Here is a 22072-nt window from a genome sequence, read left to right on the forward strand (position 1 = left end):
CCGGCGGAGAGGCGGCCTCCGGACCCGAAGGGAGGGAGGCGCGGGGGTGGCGGGGCCGGCAACCGCGGACCCGGCTGCGCGGCCGGGGGGCGGCGGGGCGCGGGGCCGGCGCGGCTGCCATTTCCCCTGGCCCTCGGAGCTGCCGGGCGGGCGGGAGCGAGGGCGGGAGGAGGAGGAGGAGGAGAGGGAGGAGGACGGAGGGAGGGGAGAGGGAGGTGGCCGAGCCGGAGTGAACTGAGGCGCTCAGCTGCCAACACTCACACACCGCCTGCCGCCGCCGCCGCGCTGCTCCCGGGCTCCGGGCAAGAGGGGAAGGGAAGGCAGAGGAGCATAGGCGGGGGAAGTCAGAGCGGAGGGAAACGGGAGAAGGAACCTCCTCCCCGTGGCCAAAGGACTTCCATGTAGCGGGAGACAGCGGGAGAAGGCTGGCGCTCCGGAACTGTGCGAGAAGCTCTCCGAGCAAGTTACTTAATCCCTGAAGAGCAGCGGGAGGAGGGGACGGCACCGAGCTCTGTTGCCGATCGTAGTCACTATTCCCAGCCCCTCATCGCTCGACCGCGGGCAGTTCAATGCACTATTCCAGGCTCTTTTTAGTTTCCTCCTCGGGCTAACTTCGGAGGACGCGCCGCCGCTGTCGCCCGGAGGTAAGGCGGAGAGCCTCGGAAGAAGGAAGGAGAAGTTTTGCGGGGGCTGCGCGCGGAGGAGCAGAAGATGGGCTGGAAACGCCGCTGCTTCTGGGGAGGCGGAGGCGGCGGGGACCTTCTCTGCCGGCTAACCCTGGTGTTGGGGTTCCTGCTGCCCGCCTGCAGGACGCGCCTCTACACCAACCACTGGGCTGTGCGGATAGCTGGGGGGCTGCCGGAGGCCAACCGGATAGCTAGCAAATACGGATACGTCAATATAGGACAGGTAACCCTCCTTACAACTACTTCCGAGCGAGCGGGCGGGCGGGTGAGGGACGGCCGGCTCCGGCCCCGCCGCGGGCCCCGCGCCACCCCGGCCTCCCGCGGCCGGCGGAGGTGATGCGCGGGGCAGGTAGGCAGAGCCGCGCGGGGCCGGAGCCGCGCGGGCGGTGCGCAGCGCCCCCTCCGCGGCCAGGTGCGGAGCGGGGCCGCGCTACGCGGAGCCTCCCGCGGGCGAGGAGCCGCGGGCGTGGGGCCGCGGCGGGGCTCTGCCCTCCATCGCGCTGCCTCCGCGCCGAACTTCGCGCTCCCCGCCCCTCCTCCGCCGAAAAAAATCCGAAGAGAGCGGCGCGTCCCACGGCGAGCGCGCCTGTCCCCAGCAGCCAGGACGTGGCAGCCGCCGCCGCCGGGGGCGTCCCGGCCCTCCCCGAGTCGGCAGGCGAGGCGGGGAGAGGTGACAGGGTGGTCCCGCGCCTCTGTCCGGAAAGGCGCCGCGGTGCCCCGGGCGGGAGCTGGCCGGGCCGGACCGCCTGCCCACTGCTCGGTCCGCAGCCTCGCTGCCGGCTCCCCGATGAGTCGGCTCCCGGCTGCCGGCGCTGCTGGAGCGAGGCTGTGTGCAGCCCGCGGATGTTCAGCCGAAACGCACCTGAAGCCGGCCGGAGCTGGGGTCTCCCGCGGGAAAGCTCTCGGATCACGCAGATCTAGGGGCTGCGAGGGGGGAACACCCGCGTGTGGTGGCGTGCGCCCTCGCTGCCGCAGCAAGCACGGCTTGGGGGGTAGCGTGTCCTGAGGTCGCTTTCTCTGACAGAGGTCGTGGCCGATATTTACGGCTCTCTGACAGCCTCAAAATGTGAGTCACCATCGCAGTGCATAGTGCTTGAACAACATCCAGTGCTGCTGCACCGTGTGTGTGAACGTCTCTGCATCTAGACTCACCACGTGAGTCAGAAGTTTAGAAGTGATCATTTACAGGTATGGAAGCTTTCCTCTCACAATGAGTTAGTTGTAAGAATACTATTGTTAACACTACTGTGTTAACACAGTAGGCCTTTGGCTTCAGGGAGATCAGGGTGGCACTGGTTCTGTTTGTGTGGTGAAAGGAGTTCCCACATGCTGTACCATTGACCACAAGAGTTTGGAGTCTGCATCTCAGCCATTCTCCATCATTGCAATCCTGGATGAGGTGGTCCTGCTGTTCACAAGGTAAATATTTTGCATACAAAAAGCTGATAAGTGGTATAGGCAGCACAGAACGCTTGAAATCAGCTATGCATGTGCTTGGGCAGGCGGTGCCAGCTTCCCATGTGATGCATGCGGGCAGGTAGGAAATACTGCTTCCATTCAAAGGCACAAAAATTCTCAAGGAAGTTTTTGTGTCAAAATTGAATGCGTTTTTACGCATACAATACAGGATATGCATGAATATGAATATAAAATACAGGAATGCATGAATAACATTTGTATATTCCTATTTCGGCCTTTGTAGCACTGCAGCAAATGACAGCAAGCTGCAGAGTTCCTCCTTCCCCCTTCTGCCTTCCCTCACCTCATCTGGGGGGCTCAGGACTGCCTTTTTGTACCTGGCATGTCTGAACCTCCCACTGAGTGAAGGAAAGGACCCGGTAAGCACCCTTGGCCTTCTTATGCTTCAGGGAGGTGCCATGCACACACCTATATATATTAATAATACATACATTACTGATCAGGTGTACAGATAGGAAGGAGAGAAAATAGAGACTATAAATAATGAATAACTGGAAAATACATCACTGGATATGCAGATAAAAAAGAGCTTATGTGAAGGGAATCTTTAGTTATTTTGTTGTGTAGACAGGGCAGCTGCCAGTAGAGGAGTAATACAGGAAAGTTGAATGATGTGTATATGAGAAAGAAAACATCAGCAACATTGTAAGCCAGACTGATTGGTGATTCTTTGTCTTCTGGCTGTAGCAAGCCTTCAAGTGCAAGATGCTAGGCATGTGGAAAGAAATATAACCTGTATGTATTTTTGTTGTTACACCACATTGAAGAGCTCAGCGTTCTACTATTGTACAGTCTGCGTCCAAAGAAGTCTTATGCATTCACAGTCTTAGACAAAATTTCCTTTCATGACTATCTTTTCATTATGGGCAGTTCTAAGTTTCTGGTAATTACGTGCAAAATTATCTCCTGCAAATATATCATGCAAAATGTATTTCCATGGTAGCATGGCCATTGCTGTACTGGTGGTCAGTCTGCAGTAAATCTATACTTCCTTTAGTTCACAGCTGGGCCTTGTACAATTTAATTTATATTGACCTGGTTGCTAGATAGGATGGATACTTGGAGAACTCAGAGTTCATGAAGTAATTGAAATGACTGTCGTTTGACCACTTGTATCTTAACATATAAAAGTGTGGTTCAAAGTCTGTGTAAGATAGTTACGTAAGTGGCTCCAAAAATAATGACTCCTGTTTATTTCCGTCTGAATGGCAAAAACACTTTAACAGTGGGGCAAATTCACAGCTACAAAACACATCACCAAGAGCTCTGCATTTTTGTCAGCGATGAACAAGACCCTGAGTGGGTGAGCTTGTGAAAATCTGTACCAGTGGAGGTGAACCACTGACACCACTGGTGAAACGTATCACCCACTGCCTCACTGTGCTCATATTTACTTTTGGGTCTTTATAAATGTTCAGCAAGAATCAATGAATGCCAGTGGGTGCCATTTTTTCCACATGGCGGACTTCAGTGACACGTCTTTGCTTCATTCACACTTCCATGTCAGATGCTGTTTTGTCAGAGTGTCCTTCTGCTGCCATCTGTCAAATGGCAACAACATGTAAGGGATATTGTCAGGAAGGTGCAACCTCTACTGCTGTCCCACCAACATCCACCTCTGACACATGGGCCAACGTAATAAAATTAAAGGTATTACTTTTGGAGCAGCCCTTTTTTATTACTACTTTTTAAAAAAAAAAGAAGAAATGTAGATCATTTTCTGTGAGGGTTGTCAATCACTTATAGACAGGGGAATAAGACAGTTTATATATATATGTATATATATAGCTGTATATAAAGTGAGTAAGATAGTTTCTTTTTATAAATAGAAGTCAGGAATAGACTGAATTTATGAGTGGTGTTTGGTGGTAGCAGGCTTTATGCAGGTGTTTGGAAAAGCGGGAAATTGTTTTGCATATTACAGGAAATGTGAAAGAATAGATGAGAAGGAGTAAGGATCTTTTATCTACTACTGAGAGACAATTGCAATTAATTTAAAAAAACTTGGAAGGTTTTTAAGCATTTGGAGTAAGATGTTAAAAGACATACCCTTAACTGAATTCTCTACCCCAATGCATGAAGAGAGACAAACAGTGAGCATGGTTCTATATAAGAGACAGGACTTCCCATGGTCCTTGTCTGTATACTGTGGCAGTTCAGGCCAGGCAATTAAACTTTGGTTTTGAAGATAACATCCCTTTTAGATAAACTGGAACATTGTGATTAAAGCTGAATGTGTCAGCAAGCTGTTTAATTTTGCTTGAAGAAGTTAACTATGAGTCTCATAAAAATACACATCCATAAATAATCTGAAATGGATGAAAAAACAAGTGTAATATGCAGTAAAAATATTTCTGGTTTAATTAACTTTGAGAGCTCACCTTGAAGAAAAGAAGTTCAAAAAGCTAAGTCCAAGATCTAAATCAGGCTGGTCCAAAAAACTGGATTAGTAGAAAGAACCCAAAGAAGAGGTAGTGAAATTGCATACAGAAATGAGAGTTGAGCAGAGACAGCTGCAAACCGGGAACATTCTGACAATGCTTAATTGCATGATTAAAGCTGAAGGGAGTAGTGGAAAGCAGAAGAATGTTTTTGGAAGTGTTATTTTTCCCAGCTACCCTCTGAATTTTGGGTGATTGCAGATGTGAGATGCTATGGGAGAGAGAGAGTTTAGGGTAGATTAGCAGTAACACAGTTAAAAGGATGCAACATTTGCGCTGTGTTTTGTTGAGATTTAACATGGAAAGTTGCCTTAAGTTGGTCAGTGTGAACCAGATTGTAGACCCAGAAGTCATAAGCATTAGACAACATCTCCCTCTTGCTACTTGGTGCATTCTGTTGGTAAGAAACATAATTTATGGCTCCTTTTTTTGGTGCTTATGTGATTTGGAGAGTATCCAGTTGAGTGAGTCTTGAAACACCTCCTAAGGTCATTTTCACTGCCTTAGTGATGACAGAAAAACTATGAAGTCTGTTTGAATGATTGGGCAAGTCACTCAGAAACTGATGGACGAGAAGTATATTAGAAAAAGCCTTGAGATCTGCTGGTAAGCAGTGGAGAACTGTAGCTCACAGCTTCTGTACATCCCTTGCTTTCAAACTTTTCTTGTGGTCTGCATTTCTTGTGAAAGAAATTTGAAGCTTCACCTTCTTTGCTTATGGAGAAGGGGTTTTCCATTAACTCCTGGAAGACTGTAGTTTTCCAGGCTGCCTGTTCTGGTTCTTATTTTCCTGCAAATTGCTCACTGAACTGCTCATTTATTCTGCATTTTCCTTAGTACTACCAGTGTGAAATTGGCAGTAGGTATAGCTTCTCCAAGATACCTGAATTCCTACAGTGAAACTTGTAAGGCTCTAGTAAACTAGTAAGTTAACTTTTTTCATTTATGTTTTGAAAAGCCACAGAGCAGCAATGTACACTTACTGTATTAACTGATACTTGGCTTCTTTTGGAACTCTGTTCCCACTTCCACTGGATGCAGGTTAAATATCAGGAAAACATGCAGTAAAACCACTTGCTGAAGTGACCACTGAGAAGAGTGGCCAGGATACCTTTCCTGGAAGACAGTGATTTTAATTGTTATAGTTAGTGCCACCATCAGCTCCTCCTTGAGCTGATATTCATATCAGTAGGCCTTCCTGTCAGATCCATCCTGTGACTTCAGACTTCAGACTTGCTTACTGTTATTATCATTCCTGTGACAACTACAACTGCATTAAGGTCAATAAGGCAGATACAGTGAAGCATCAGTATAAACTACAGAACGGTTGATCCAAAGGCCTCCTGTGTCTCGCTCAGCTTTAGAATAGCACAGGCATGTAACATCGTGATTTACATGCGTAGATAAGGTATTTGTTTTGCTTTTTTTTTTTTTTTCCTTTTACTGCCTGTTGCAGACATTTCTGATCTACCCTTGTGGTGTGATTTGTAGTTTTTCCAGCGAACAAATCCTTGTCTTATGTAAAAAAAAGTCACTGCTCCCTTTGCATTAGTCTTTCAAGAAAGCAGGCTGGGCTGGCAGTCCCTCTGGGACTGTGATAAGGTAGTGTAATGCAAAGCAGCCAAGGAGTTGTAAGTTACATGCTGGATGGAGCAATTTGGGATACACCCTGTCCCCTAGCAGTTGCTTACTGACATATTTTACACTTCTGTCTTGCAGTGGCTGTACTGAGCAGACGTTTGTTTTGGAGCAAAGCGTCAGTCTCTGCCATTTGAGAAAGTTTCTTCTTCCACTGTTGGTAGCTGCTGAGTGTTATATATATTAAAGCATACAGTATATGTAGCATTTTGTAGAATTGGCATAAATATTATGACTGTGAGGGTAGCATGGAGATTTGTTACTATACAGTGAAAGAAAGAAGCTTTCTTTTGATACAGCTATGAAAATTAAGGTATACTTATCTTTCATCTCACTTCCCTTGGTTTTCCTCATTTTTTATAAACAGAGCTTCTCACTGGATTTAAATTTGTTTGTGTGCTAAGATATTATTGATAGCCTGAGGAAAAGAGCATCAGCTTGTGGTTGTCTTCCAAAGCATCTGAGAAGCTGGGATTGCTACTCTTTGCTATGATGCTGAAGGCTTTTGTGCTCTTGAACTATTGACATCATGTTTTTCTCTTGACTACTTTATTTATATAGATAAAAGAAGAGGATCTGCAGGAGACTGGGCATGTGGGTCTCTTGTCATTTGAAACATGTGGGCTTCAAAATAACTGATGTTTTCTGGATTTGTGCTTTTCTATAAATTGTTGTTTCTTTAATTCTCTTAAAGGTGCAATAGAGAATGAGAAACAAAGATCTGGTAGCCTGAAGGAGATAGAAGAATGGAAGAGGTCATGATAACTCATCTGTGCCTCCAAAAAGGGAGTGAAATGCTGTGTTAATTACTATAGGAATACATCTCCTTCTATTTCTTTTTCTTCCTTAAATCTAGGCAGTGGATGAGGATGAGACAGCACTTTTCCAAAGCATACCTTTCCCCTTCTGTAATCTTTCTTTTCTGATCTTTCCAGGTTAGAGTGGCCTACTCCCTTCTTACAGGTGACAGACTACCCTTTTCTTCCATTTCCCTGCCTGAGAGGAATACATTTACAGAAAAAGATTCCTGAGCATGCTGTGTTGAGGGATGGCCCAGAAGCCACTGTTAGATAACACAGTTTTATTTTTTAGATAATGCAAATGTGATTTGCTGAATGGTATTTTTTGTTGGGAGTTTCCAAACTGAATGACAGCAAATCAAACAAATTGCTAATAAATATTAGCTCTGTACAAACTTGAAGTTCCAGTGGTGGCAGAGAGAAGATATTATGTAAGAAGATCAATTGATCAGCAAGAATAGGCTATTTTCCATTTTTCCAAATCTGTTCCTGATGTGAAGCAAAAGGAAATTTTGCGAATAAATAGCAGAACTTGTTAGACTAGGAATGTATTCAGCAGAGTGAAAACAATCTTATGCTAAGATGTAGAACCTAAAATAAGGTTATTCTGTTCAGCAAGGGTTAGAATTTTCTACCATGATTTCCACCATATCACATAGATGACTCAAAAGACTGTGATAGGCTTCTATGTGCAAAGAATTGCAGCTACTGAGCAGTAGTAATCTAGACACTTAAGAGAAAAGCCTCTGTAGTCATGACATTGAAACAGAACGCACTCTTAACACAAGTTAACAGCTGCAATAAGTTCAATGAAGTCTTTAGAACCATTGTTACAAGTGCCAGGACCTAGTGTATTAAAAAAAAACAACAGAGGTGGGTGTACTCCAGACTATATACACATGCATATAGAGTGGGGTTGCAGAGATACAGCAGAGAAAATTTAATTCTCTCCTACTTGCGGCAACAAAAAGTAAATCTAGGGACTCATAGAGAATAACCACCAGTTAGACAAATGTTTGGAAAATATAAGCACAAAGACAGTATGCTCACATGACACAAAAACATAATGCCAGTATGTACTGGAGAATACAAAGGGTATGCCATGTCTAATTACTTCATACTTAGCAGTTGTTCTCTTGTCAGTGCAGTTAAAAATGAGAAAGAGAAGGGAGAGAGAGCAGAGCATCCTACTGCTAAATGTGAGCTTTCATTAAGAGCTGGATGAAGAATAAGATGTGCTAAATGGGTTCTGGTTATGGAGGCAATCTAATAGCCTTCATATGCTGTTGTAAAATGAGAGAAGATGAGAATCTGGTTTTACAGCATAGTAGTCAGGCTACAAATTATGTGATGATTTTTTATTTAAAGCCCCTAGGCAAACACACACTAAATTATACTTTTGAGAATAACAATTAGTTGCAAACCCAATTTTCAGATGGCAATGTTTGTGGGAACTCCTTTCCAACAAAATGTATAAGTAAGCGGACCAGGCTAGATGAAAATGGAGGAAGAAATCTGTAAAATATTTAATGAAAATGAGCAGTATATCATACATCTGGTACTTAATGGCTGACAGCTGTAGAAATGAAGGGCTCCTGAGGGAGATCTCTAGAGATCAGCTTGTCCATTTCCTTGTCCTCCAGGAGAGCCAGCTATGTCTGTGTCTTTTGTGGCAGATACTTAGCCAGTTTTCAAATGTCTCCAATGAAGAAGTTCCATAGTGCCAGGGCACAGCTGCTTATAGTAGCTCATTATACTCTTCACTTCTCTGAAGTCTAAGCTACAGTTGTCTTCCTTGAGCTCAAAGCCTGTCTCAAATGTAAAGGGAAGCATATCAGAAAAGTCACAGTGTTCAATTTTTTCTGCCACCTATTTTTGTCTTTTTTTTTCATCCAAGCCCAGTTCTTACGTTTGTTTCACATAGGTCATGGTTTCACTGATTAGTCTTGCTGCTTGGTCTTTCTGAGTCTTGTCTTTTTAAGTGAACTGCATCTTTCTGAGAAAGGAATTGCTACAACTTTGCAGAGGAGTAAAGCATAAGGATTCCTTCAGGAGTCTGAGGGACAGCACTGAGTTTTGTGTAACCCACTTCTTTTCTGTATGTTGACTTTGTTAATCAAGTAGTCCTTGAAGATAGCCACAGTTTGCCTTTTGCAAAACTCAACATTATTATGAAAATAGAAGGAATATTGGATGGAACTGTACCATCAATCATTCCTATTATAAACCTTAAAAGATCCATAGATTTTTTTTTCCCCCATGGTTTTTAAACAAGTCTAGAACTAGTAAGTTTTCTAAATGGTTATGTTACTTGTCCTCAGTCTAGAAAGCTTTGTCCCTTTGTCCCTTCATCCCTTCCTCCTTTCTTCTATTTCTGTCATTCTTTTTCTAAGACATGGCCAATATACTTCTGTGTGTTCACGTGCTTAAGTAGTTAAGTACTTTGTCTGTTTCTTGAGCACATTGGCAGGGGGAACCAGCCTTTGTTTTTGCTACTAGCTTCTGATTTCCTTTTAGAAGATTGGTTTCCAGTTCCCATGGCCAGCCTATTAAAAGTATTTTAATTGAAATGTGTTTGCCTTGACCAGAAAAGGTGGCCAGTTTGTTCACAGCCTCCCCACTGCTTTGTACAGGGTCATAAATAATTCTCATAACTTTGTCAGACAAGATAATGCCAGCATTGCATTTGCATGTTTTGCAGCTGTGTTCTCTGGTTCTGTATTTAACCAGTCTGTCTTCCTTTCCAAATGATGAATTCTAAAGTATAGAGATACATATGTCAGCCGTGGAGCTGAATAAATCTTCTGACCCTTACTGAGAAGCTGTGGTGTTCCTTGTCACCTGCCAGACACAGGAAAATGTATGGTAAATAGAAACCTACTTTCCAGAGTTGTATGGCTTACGCCAGTAAATGATTATTTGGCAACATGTTAGACCCAGTTTGATTGGTATTTGCTCAGTGAAAAACTCTTTAGAATGAAACTGTAAGCAGATACGGCAAGAGTAGAAGGGTATCAGAGCTACGCCATGAAATCTCGCCAGAATAGGTTGTGGAAATTCTTGCAGATTACATGATGGTGCAAGATGGAGATAAGATTGTAAAATGCACATTAGCCAGGCGCAATCATGGATTATGCAGGACCAAACCAGTCAGGAAAGAAAGAATTGTCCATGCAGACCCTTCCACTTAGGAGGATTCTGCTCCCTGGGTGATAGCATATGTTTATGAGCAAGTGAGGAATTTCCATCAGCAAAAGGCTGTTTTTCATCAAGTTAAGGCTTTTCTCTCTTCTCTTTCTTTTTCAGAGATGTTTTTGTGTCAGTTTGGAATAGGCCTCAGGTGTTTTTATTTCAAGGCTTCCAGGTCCAAACTGAAGTTACAGAGATGTTTCAAGTCATGTTTAGAACTTTTGATACGTTCTGGTACTCTGTTTTGTTCTACCTGAAATAGAAACGCCAAGCTTTATACAAGAGTGAGTGCTTAGTAGGCAGTGAATATGTTACTGACTAGTGCTGTATGGTTGAAATTCAAGCTTACAACTGGAGAATGTTCTTTTTTAAAAAAACATTTAGCTTTATCAACAGTAGCATATAGCCTTCCCTCTGGATAAACCAGGAGAATAAATTTTTACTTTTACAGATTTTGTTCTTTATAAAGCATGTTAACACAGTAACCTGATGTCTTGAAAACACACAGCAAAGAAAATGCACACCGTGTTGCTACACCTTTGAAGCCAATAGTATGACATCTAGGACATAGGAAAGTATTTTGTATAACATTTTTGTTCATGTAAACAGCCTTTATTCGAAGACTTGTAGGGACACAAGGCCATTTTGGGTCAGTCAGAAGACCCATCTAGCCTGATTGTCTATGGCAATAGTGTTAAATTAATGTTTGTGGGAGAGGAGGAATAAAGCACCTAATCATAGTCCCTTGATTGTTTTCAGCTCAGGAACCTAATGTGGATGTGATTTCTGTGTACTTAGAAATCCTTGATTTTTTCTTTTTATCCAGATGCTTGTCCAGTTTCTGAAATAAAAGTAAACTGTCAGCATCCATAATATTATTTATGAAGTATTTTATTTGCTCTTTCACTGTTTGAAGAACCACTTCTTTTCTGCTCGCTTTGGACCTGACTCCTGTTAGCTTTGTTTGATGGCTATTAAAAGAGGCAGTGAAAGTTGATCTCTGTTCACTCTTCTTAAGCTGTACATAGTTTTTTGGATTTCTGACATTTCTCCCTTAATTATCCCTTCTCTACAATGAGGAATCTTACTTATTCCCCACATATAAGGTGTTTAGTATCCCTTATCTCCCACTTGGAAACTTTGGTAACTCTGCCATCAGACATCTTTGAATAGAAAGGACCAGAACTGCAGACACTACTCAAAGTGTCAGAATCTTTGATGGTACTGGGTAGCTCAGAATACTACGTATTAATGTGATTTTAGATGTATACATCAGATAAATCTACATGTGTACACACTGGATTTAATTTGCTGTCTGTTGCTGTCACTGAAATTTACAGGATCCTTCTGCAACTCATGTGAAGCAGCTATAGTCTTTCTGTGATTGTTGACAATAGCTGACATCTACATCTCATTGCTCACTTCCTTTTCCCTGTCATTTTTCATGAAATAGACTAGAAAATGTTCTTGCACAGACCCCAGAGGAACTCTAGCAGGAACTGCTTCCACTGTACAAAGTTAATTTTTTTAATAAAGAATGAATTACTCCTAACATATATTTTCAATACTCTAACCAATTGTTTAGTTTTGCAGGGACATTATGGCACTTAATTTCCAAAAAACTTTTTGTGAAAAATTTTGTCAATGCCTTTTGGAAGTCCAGAGAGAATTCTCCGGCCATCTTATCAGCACACTTGACCTGTTCAAAGAATGTTAATTGTTTGTATGGCAGAATTTGCCTTTGTCAGACTCTTTTTGAAAGGATAAATTTTAATCCAAATGTCCATTAATTCTTCTGTTACCATTCCTTCTCATTCACTTCTTAGTGACTTGCAAGTCCCAAGTGCTTCAGATTGCTATTCAGAATTGACTTTAATTGGTCATTCAGTTGCCCTGAAATGTAAAAACGATTTTTAAGGGAGAAATTTCATGCCACTGCTGTTATAGTTTTCAGTTATTTCTAATTACTGCTGTATCATCTTTAATCCTTCCGAACTCTGAATTGTAAGATATTTGGAGTGCCATGCCCCAAGTAGCTCATCTCATCTGAACCAAAGTAAGTAAATCAATCTGATGCTAAACTTTGAGAAATCTTTGATGTTCTGTGAGTATAGTGGACTCCATCCAGTGAGCCACGTGTGAATGAATAGCAGTGGCAGGGTTTTAAGGTACAGAAGTTCTCCTGCCTCTCTTGGGAGTGAGTAACTGAGTTTCCCTGCAGGAACGGGCTATGGAATGAGCTCTGTGTTCTCTCAGCCAGCCAACCACCATCCTGTGCACAGAGCAGTAGTTTTGCCAGTGGGGAGTAGAGAGGAGCCAGCACAGATACCTGGTATTACAGCTCAGATTAGATTTTTCTGCTGTTGAAGGAAAACACTTCTCTCAATGGACCTCTGATAGTGTCTGAAATTTAGCTCAGCAAGGGATTTTATTGCAATGTGTAAAGGTCTCAACTGCCTTTTAGCATGAATATTAGAAATGTACTTGCAAGTCCTTTCATTGTATCAGTGTCTGATAGTTATCCTGTCACTGCCACTCAGCTCCAGCCCCAGCTAGCACTGCAGTATTAAATTTGACACTGTTTTCTTCTTGAGATATTCCATTTTACTACATTCTCAGCCAAATTTTTCACCTCCTTTGGCCATAAAGCACAATGTTAGGATAATTTTGTTCACTGCTTTTATTTGAAATACAAGTAATTTGCAGAGACGGAATGACAGAATTCATGTGAATTCCTTGATTCTCTGTCACACACCCATCTTAGCATTACTGCCACTCCGCCTTTCTGCCTCTCTGAGCAAGCAGACCTTCAACTAGGGGAGTTTAAATATCCTTCATCATTGACAGACCCCTCCTGATAGTTCTTAGGCCAGTATGTGGTGCTGGTGCCCAGCGGAAAAGTCACAAAACCATCGCCTGGGAAAAAATGATAATTGAAAGAAAGCAGGGTTGCTGAGACTTGTTTTCTAAAAGAGTTAACTGTCTCATGTCTTCTTGAAGACATGAGACAGTGAACTCTGGCAGAGGCAACTATACACATCTTATCAATAAATGGTTATACCATTGCAACAGGCTGCTCTTTTGGAAGCTCTGTTAGGCAGAAATACCATTTCCATCTTGTGAAATCCGAATGATGTCTGGGAACTGGGAATATTAGTCTGACACATTTAACTACACAGTGAGCAGTTCTAATGGTTATTATAATGGAATTAAATTTGTGTTGATTTCTTAATGTTTCTGACCTTATAGGACTGGTGTGGCACAGAAACCAACATTTCAAAATGGAAACATAAATGTATTTATAAAAAAGAGAATACATAGCTTTATCTAATTCATTACTACCATTCTAGCTGATGAACTTTTCCCTGTTTCAGGGAATTTGGCACCAATATGACAGATGTGCAATGGGGATGTTTTTCCTTTCACTGAGAAATGTAGCTGAGCCTTCACCCAGCCCTTGGATATTCTGATTCTGCTCTCCAAACAGGAAAGCCACCAAGGATTAATGCTTGAATGTGCAAAATGAATGTTATATGAAAGCTTTGACCTGAAGCTTGTCATTGATTTTCACAAATTTAGATACTTCATCATGAGGTACAGTTGGCTCTCAGTTCTACTTGACTTTTATCTGAACTTTAGTTTAAAGCTGGTATGGGAGCTTAGGCACTAGGATGATAACTTAACCTAACATTTAAACCTTATTCCTCATTGATGTCTGGATTCAAGACAGTTGAGTTTGTTAATTAAGCGCTTATTGCAGCTCCCAGTAAACACAGTGGAAGATTCCACGTATTCCAGTCAAAGCTGAACTTAACATTAATAGCTTTTTCACCCAACATGGAAGCTTACATAGAGCATAGAACATAGAGCATAGAACATAGAGCAGGAGAGACCTGTATATTTCTAAATTAATGCACTGTGTTTTTTCTGTTGTGATTGGATGGAGATTGCCACTCTCAGTAGAATCATACCTGACTATGGACAGAGTTAACAGAAGTAATCTTTTTTTTTTTTTTTTAGAAACCCTCACTAAACTAGTTGTGATGATGTTTTATTTCATACACATTTTGAATGCTACGTGACACATTGATTTTGGTGATTGTTTTTGATTTGTTATTTGCTTTTTCTTTACATGTGCTTGTAGATCTTGTCAAAGAGAAATTTTTCTGAATTATTAAACCTCAGAAATGAAAAAAATCCCCTTCAGAAAATGTCACTCATATGAATAATTGTTGTTCAAGATGTCTTATCAAAATCAATGAGGTTACACGTGAATGTGGAGTTTGCTTATATTATTGACAGTTACTGGCAACTCATTCTTATACAAAACAGTATAAATTTTGTATAGCACCAGCACTGATGAAAAAAGATTGGTGAATGTATCAGTCTTGTGCCTGGTTCTGTACAGATTGTGTGTTTATCTGTGTTTGGTTAAGCCTGCTGTACAGAGTGGTAGGTCATCAGACTTTGTTACAGTACAAAGTTGAAGAAGTATGCTGTAGGTTTGCTGTAAAAGAGCATTGGATTTAGTGCCTACACATACCACATAGATGAACTCGACTCAGTCCTAGGTATTCCCGTGAGTCACTTCTTTATTACTCTTCTGTAAATTATATTGGTGATAGAGGAGGAAATTACTTAAATCGAGTCTCATGAGAAAGTCAGTTAAATGAAAACATTGTACTTACTAGGACCAGTGAGACCTGAATTCAGATTTGTAAGACAAAGTACAGTGTGAAAAGGTTTATTGCTGGCAATATAAATGTTCACTGGAAACAGTAAGACTACTGTAGGTCAATGCATTAGTCATTTTGAATGTTATAAACTCTCTTGCTATTAATGTGCTTAAGAGTTTTATACTGATGTTTAAACAACTGGATAGAGATATAAGAGAGCATCTAACATGGTGCCCAGTTTTTAAATCTTTTACACATAAAAGTATTCCCATTGGATTTGATTTCCCTTGATTTATGCCTCTTAAATTCCATTAGCTTCAACAGAGTTATTTCTGATTTACAGTTTTGTAAATGAGAAGGCACTTGATCCTACCAGGACTGGTCAGGTGTTTACAAGTTTCAGGACAAGGACAATGGTTATTAAATATTTTATGATCAGGATTTAAAAGGAATATGAACATTCTTTGCTGTGAAACTTCTCTTGCTGTGGTATTTTGTTAGGAAAAAAAAACCCACCTATTTATTAACTATACTTTTCATTTCATGTCTGGAGTAGTGGTGTCAGAACTTTGTCAAACTACGTTATTCTGTTGTAATTGCATATCAGAGAGTATAGATTAGAGGAAACCAGTAATACAGTTCAGAGTAGCTAATAAGATAGAGTTCAGTTTGCTATTTAAATAAACATTCACGGTGTGGCATGAGTATCTGTCTTCTTTCTCTCATTGTCATTTTTATGTTTGTTCAGTAAAACAACATGAAGTAGAATTGGAAGTCAATAAAATAACGGCAAAGCCTGTTTCAGGCAATGCAGTATATATCATTTAGTTATTTTATGTTACAGAGTACTGAGTTAGTAAAGGAGAAAAAAATTCAGAACACAGTGGACCTCTCAGAATGCTAAAGGTATTTGTTTCCTATTCATATATGCTCATGGGGGCTGTTTAGTGAAACAAACATTACCATATCGCCTAACAGCTTTGCAAATACAAACAACATTTGTCATAGTTTGAACTTATAATGGATGAGGGTTTATAGCTGTGGTGTAGTCTCTTTAAATGCTGGAAAGGTTAAACTTGTTCTTACAGAAGAAAATATATACACTGCTTCTTGCACTCATTTTAACTTACAGAAATGAGGCAGTGACTCATTGGGCTTTACAAAAGGGCATGAACTATCAGTTTACATTGCACTGCTTTGTGTTTTGTAAAGAAACAATAGAAAAGATTAATGGGAAAGGAGTCAGTAATTGATTTCCTTTTGAGAATTTTCATGAAATGCTTAATGTTGCCCTGGAACTGAAAACCAATGATCACAGGTTGCTGAGCAACCTTGTTTTGCTTTATTTGATAGGGACGTGAACTTGCCAGTTGCTGTGATGCCTCCTTAGAGCTCTCAGAGGCACTGGGATTGCAATTTTTAAAAGCCCATAGTTGTACTTGGATTGTAAAATTTCATGACAGATGTGGAAATGGCTTCCTTCCCCATCTCTCACCAGCTACTTCAGACTAACGCCTCCCTTGTAAGACCAAACATGCAATTCAATCCCACTCTCACAAAACAAAAAGCAAAAACAGAGCTCTGCGTTCATAAATTTTTAGCTACTTATTTGAACATTATTCTTCTAGTCAAAACCTTCTGGTCAGTCCTAGACAGGAGATACATTTAACCTTTACTGACATTGCAACTACTGTGGTGAAAATTCTGCTGATTTGGAGTTGAATAGTCAGTGTAGAGTCCTGATATCTACCAGCTGCTGCATCTTATTCTTTCTTTGCTTAACACTAAGGGCACATGTTTGTGTCCTTGTCTCTGAGGAGGAGGTATTGTGCAGCAAGGATCAGAGGGTGCACAGTTTTCTGTTTTTAGTGGTAGAGTAGTAGCATTGTTTATAATTAAATGTGATCAAATGTGTAAGGAGTTTTATTTTAAAGAAAATCAGCTAACCACTCTCTCCTTTCATAACTCCATTGGTAAGACAGGAAGGTCTTCGTTCTAAAATCTACAGGATTTGAATGAATGTATAATCCAAAAAAGCTGCCACAATCCTCTTTGGAAGGATTTTTCATCCTGTTTAGCAGGGTAGATTAAATCAGTAATTCTTAGTGTGATTGAGTGTGTATTAGAATAAAGCTATTGATACTGTTCTGATTTTTATCTTTTTAATATCAGAAGTTATTTTATGTGTTCATATTAATTCCCAAGACCAGCGACCTTCCTATACCTTGATACTCTCCTATTCTTGCAAAGATAGCTGTACTAAAACTTGGTTGTGTTGCAAGTCAAAATATTTATTTTTTGATGAAGCAAAACATTTTCTATTGCTTTTTTTCTTTAAAGTTTTTTTTTTTACTTTTCTGTTTCCCTCAGGAATAAGCTAAATAAAGTTATCAAGAGATAATTGAAGTATTGAAATCCCCCAAAGCTAAATTTCTTTTGGCATTATTTACTTTATCATACAGCTGTACAAAGTAACCTGTATGCAGAAAGTATGATTTATGGGGTTTTGTGCAGTGTACCCAAAATTCAGAGAAGTTATTAATCAATTACTAATTGCAAAGGAAAATTATTGTGCTTGGCACTGCTAAGTACATTTCTAAATATATTTAGAGTTGAACGTTTCTCTATTTACAGAAGTGGAATGTTGGAATTGTAAAAAACAGTTTAGAGTACGACAACTAATTTAGAATTCTGTGGGAGCAACTAGAAAAATAATGTCTGCTGCTTTGTTATGTTGGCCCATGATGTTGGAGGTGGATCTTGTAGTTTCTGTAGAACTAAAAAGGCAGCAGTACTTCTGGAGTGACATACATACATTTAAATTTAAATTGTAATTTGAGCTACAATTTAATTATGGCTTAGAATTAATACTTTAAATACATTTAGGCTATGTTCTAGAACCCAACAGAAAGCTTTGAAAAGAAAACCTATTAAAAAATGAGTATTTTTGTAGCAGTAATCCACATTGGAATATGTTTGGCTACAGTCTTTTTTTTTTTTTTTTCTCCCTGAGAACGTTAAAGCTTTCTAACATGTACATCAGGACTCAAACTGGTATTAAAATTTTCAAAAAGACTTAGAAAAAAACTCAGCTTTGATACAGGTTTAGAATGATATCAGGAATTAAAATAGAACTGCGTTTTTTTTTTAATTATCATTACTTTATTTTTTTATCCTACTAATCAAATCACCTGAAAAGTTAAAATAGGTGGGTTGCTCCAAAAGTAATGCCTTCTGTTTATTTCCATGGAAACAACAACAGATTCATAGAGTACAGTGACACTAATTGATAGAGTGAATTCAGAACTACAGAGTACTGGTTTTCAACACTGTCACCACAGTTAGCTGTCCATTTTCATCAGCAAAGAACTTGAGCCTGCCTGCCACGCTCATAAAAATCTGCATCAGCAAAGATTTCCCACTGTCACTGCTACAACTACTGATACTCACCATCCACCACCTCACTATGCACACATCCAGTGTTTGGTCTTCACAAATGTTCAGAAAGTGTTGATGAATGCCAGTGGCTTCCATTTTTTCTGCATGGGGGAATTCAGTGACACACCTTTGCTCCATATGCTCTTTCATGTCAGATGCCATTCTGTCAGACTGCTCCTCTGCTGCCATCTGTCACACAGCAACAATATATAATGAAATATAATGAAAAGATTCAACACCTACTGCCATTCCACCCACATCCACCTTTTGGTGTCTCAAGCCAAAACAGTAGACATTACTTTTGGAGTAGCATGCATATTGCTTTATTTTGCTTCTTCCAGTGGAAGTTTTAGTGTGGCAACAGAATGTAAGGAAGGGCAGTAGCATTCTTAACTAAAAGAGCATAATTCAGAGCTACTTTATTTTGGTGGCTTTGGTATTCATTTTTGATATTGACTGTTTAGAAATTCAACTGTACTTTTCTAGTTCACAAATGCCCAGACAAGTAAGAGTAGCAGAAACACAAAGGAGAAACACAGAAGTCAAGAATGGCATCTGTTAATTCAGTGAAGTTGTGCATTTTTCTCCTAATTCGAACAGAAGGAGAGGGTAAAGTCCTAGTACATTCCTAGCATATGGAAAGATACAACTTGATTTATTTATATGGAAAACATGATGTTTCTGTTATAACGGTAATGTGGTTTAGTTTATTTGCCCGTGTTGAGTTTTGTTTGTTGATCATATGCTGATGGTTCAGGAGGGATTTTCATTTTTCTTGCTGAACTTCTCTGTCTTCCAGGAAGAAGATCTTACGAAACCAAGCAAGCGCTGTTGATTACTGTGTAGCTTTTTTTTTTTTCATGGAATTGATGTTGGTTAGTGTTTCATTGTATCTGAACTTCCATCTTGGAGACCTGAAAAATGTTTCCAGAAGGCAGGAGTAGCACAGGAGGGGTAAACATCAGGTCAAGTCCAGCTTGAGATGGGTGGCATTGCTCTGAAATGGCAAAATGAATTTGCAGTTCACTTTGTAGCAGTTCCCTTTGCAGCCATAAAAAGGGAAAATACAAAAGGGAACATGGGAGGAGTGCAGATACAAAATGGCAAGTGAGGAGGGCTGCTCCAGAAGTAATGCCTCCTATTTTATGTTGTCTCACAGTGTCAGGCATGGGTGTTGGTGGGATAGCGGTACAGGTTGAACTTTCCTGACAGTATTCCGTTACATGTTGTTACTCTGGAGCAGATGGCAGCAGAGGGACAGTCTGACAAAATGGTGTCTACCATGGAAGTGCATATGAAGTAGATAGAGGTGCATCACTGAATTCCTCCGTGGGGAAAAAATGGCGCCCATTGCCATTCATCAACACTCACTGAATGTTGATGGAGACCAAACAGCAGATGTGAGCCCAGTGAGGTGGTAGATGGTATATTTCAGCTGTGGCGACAGTGACAGTGGTTCCCTTTCACTGGTGCAGACTTTTATGAGCATGGTGTGCAGGCTCTTGTTCGTGGCTGGTGAAAATGCACAGCTCACAGTGATGGCTATGTTAAAAAATAGAGTGTTTTGAAAACTTGTGTTTTATAGCTGACAATTTGCTTTATTAAACTGTGTCATTGTGCTCTCTGTATTTGTCACAATTTCCAAATATATAAATAGGAGGCATTACTTTTGAAGTGACTTTCCCAGGTTATTCCTACCTCAACCGTATACAGAGCTGGAGCATAGCTAGGCTTTTGGCGTAGTCTGAGTGAAGTCTGAGGTGATACTGTGTGTTCATACCAACATCACCTTGCTTCTTATACTACTTGAAACTCTTCTTGTTCATAAAGTTTGGAATCACTGCAAATGCCCTTTATTTTCTCCCATCCAGTAGATTCGTGTAATGTGCGGATTATCTCTTATGCAGAAACTCAGTATTATTATTTTTGCCCTTCGTACTTGTCCTCAGAGTAGTATTATCTTGCTTCTACAGCTCAAGTTAAGACCATAGTTTTCAGCACTGTTGGTGGCTTTTGCTTGCTTTTTGCTAGTGTTTAAGATGTTTCAACTCATGCGGGATAGTGAAGGGTATTACTCCTTCACTATCTCCTGTATGGGCATATCTCCTGTATGGAAACTATCTAACAGCATAAATATTTGGACAGAGACCTTACAGGTTAGAATTTTAGCTTCTAGGTTGAGTTAGTTCCTGATAGCCCGTGTTTCTCTCCAAAATATTGCATATATTGCTCTGTATTGCCCTATATTGTTCTGAATTGAAAGGGAGCCAGTTGTCCACCTCACTGTGGTGTAGCATATGTGGGCAAACCTTGCCATTGTTTCTTCTATATCACATATAATGTTAAATTCACTATTCTGATGACCAAAAAAAAAAAAAAATAATAATAATAAAAAAATTAGAGGTTATAATTTTGAGATAAAAGCCCCCATCTCAGTCTGCAGGCCAGAGGAGAGAGCAGCTTTGAGACACCCTTTTGATAATTTTTCTTCCAGCCTCAGCTTGGCAGAGATTTGTCAGTGCTGTCTCAGCAGGGGTACTCTGGGCAAGAGAGAAGAAGGTTAGTAAAGTGTGGTTGCTGTAGTGCAGTATTTTACAGGAGAAAACAAATGAAAAACAGTGTACAGTATGCAGCTCTTGGAGCACAAGGTTCCAGGCCTTGGGTGAACATGCCCTTTACAGGTATGAATGTTTTAGTTTGAGTAGGTCTATGAATAACTAATAGCATTTGCACTGCCCTCTGAACATTGTGATTAGAACCCTGGTTATGAAATAAGTGGTACTTCTTAACTGTGTAGAGACAAAAGAATGAAAAGAAGTTTCCTTCAGTAGCAATAAACCTGTTTCAATCTGTGGATAAAAATGAGCAAAGAGAAAACAGAATTTAGAGCTGTGGCTACACACCTTCCATGTGCACCAAAGAAGCATAAACAGTATTGTAATCCGTGTCAATGTTTTGTTCTATTAAAATGCTTTTTGATACTCTGTTGGCTTCACTGGTATGTGATGCAAGGAAAAAATCAGAGGTAATATCAACACATTGTTTCAACCTTCTCAGACTGAAATGTGTTAATTTTTTCTCTGAAACATCATTTCCTCTGCACTTTCTTCTGTGACACATAAAACGCTAAAAAAAAAACAGTTATATATTTCACTAAATAAGAAATTGTTGGAAAAGTATCTCTTCTGCTCCTTTCCATTAGTTTGAAGAACTCATCTGCTCATATTCTGCTGCATGGAAGTTTCAGTTGTAGTTTTAGAGCTTAATCATATCTGTCAGTTTGGTGATCATAAATAGATACTTAATGTACATTTAACTGGCAACTTTAGCGTTTCTGTTTCCTCACAGAGTTTATGAGGACATTCACATATGAATGTAGATGAATTCACTTAGCAATTATGTCCTAAATTTTCTTAATACCACTTTGGAATATGAAATTGCAGATGGGAGAAATACAATCCAAGGACAAAGCCTAGAAAGCTTGGCCCTTGTTCCAATATATCCATCTTTGCAGCTGAGGAAAAGAAAATAAGGCCTACTAAATGTTAAACTGATGTGTGTGTGTGGATGCTTTGGCTTTTTGGGATTCCACTGTGATACTGTAGGACAGTTATTTCCATGAATTATTTTATCCTTGAATAAATGTAGCACACTACTGTTAAAATTTATGTAGATATCCATTTAAAATTTTCAGTGTTAAAGATTACTTATAAAGAGAGTAGGTC

General features: G+C 40.4%; 1 protein-coding gene across 4 annotated transcripts in view; it reads left to right on the forward strand.

Moving 5' to 3' along the window:
- Window positions 1–266: 266 nt before the first annotated feature.
- PCSK5 (proprotein convertase subtilisin/kexin type 5) overlaps window positions 267–22072 on the forward strand; it is a 264954-nt gene continuing 243148 nt past the window's right edge. The window contains exon 1 of one of the 4 annotated variants that reach the window (XM_048930511.1): window positions 267–909. In XM_048930511.1, coding sequence (XP_048786468.1) covers window positions 712–909 — 198 coding nt within the window. In that variant the 5' untranslated portion in view covers window positions 267–711. Of the gene's footprint in view, window positions 910–14745; window positions 14805–15791; window positions 15816–22072 lie in introns of those variants that run through there. The other 3 variants (XM_048930515.1, XM_048930513.1, XM_048930512.1) reach the window with 3 other exon arrangements.

This window comes from Lagopus muta, chromosome Z (assembly GCF_023343835.1).
Source record: "Lagopus muta isolate bLagMut1 chromosome Z, bLagMut1 primary, whole genome shotgun sequence".
In the NCBI taxonomy this organism is placed as follows: domain Eukaryota; kingdom Metazoa; phylum Chordata; class Aves; order Galliformes; family Phasianidae; genus Lagopus; species Lagopus muta.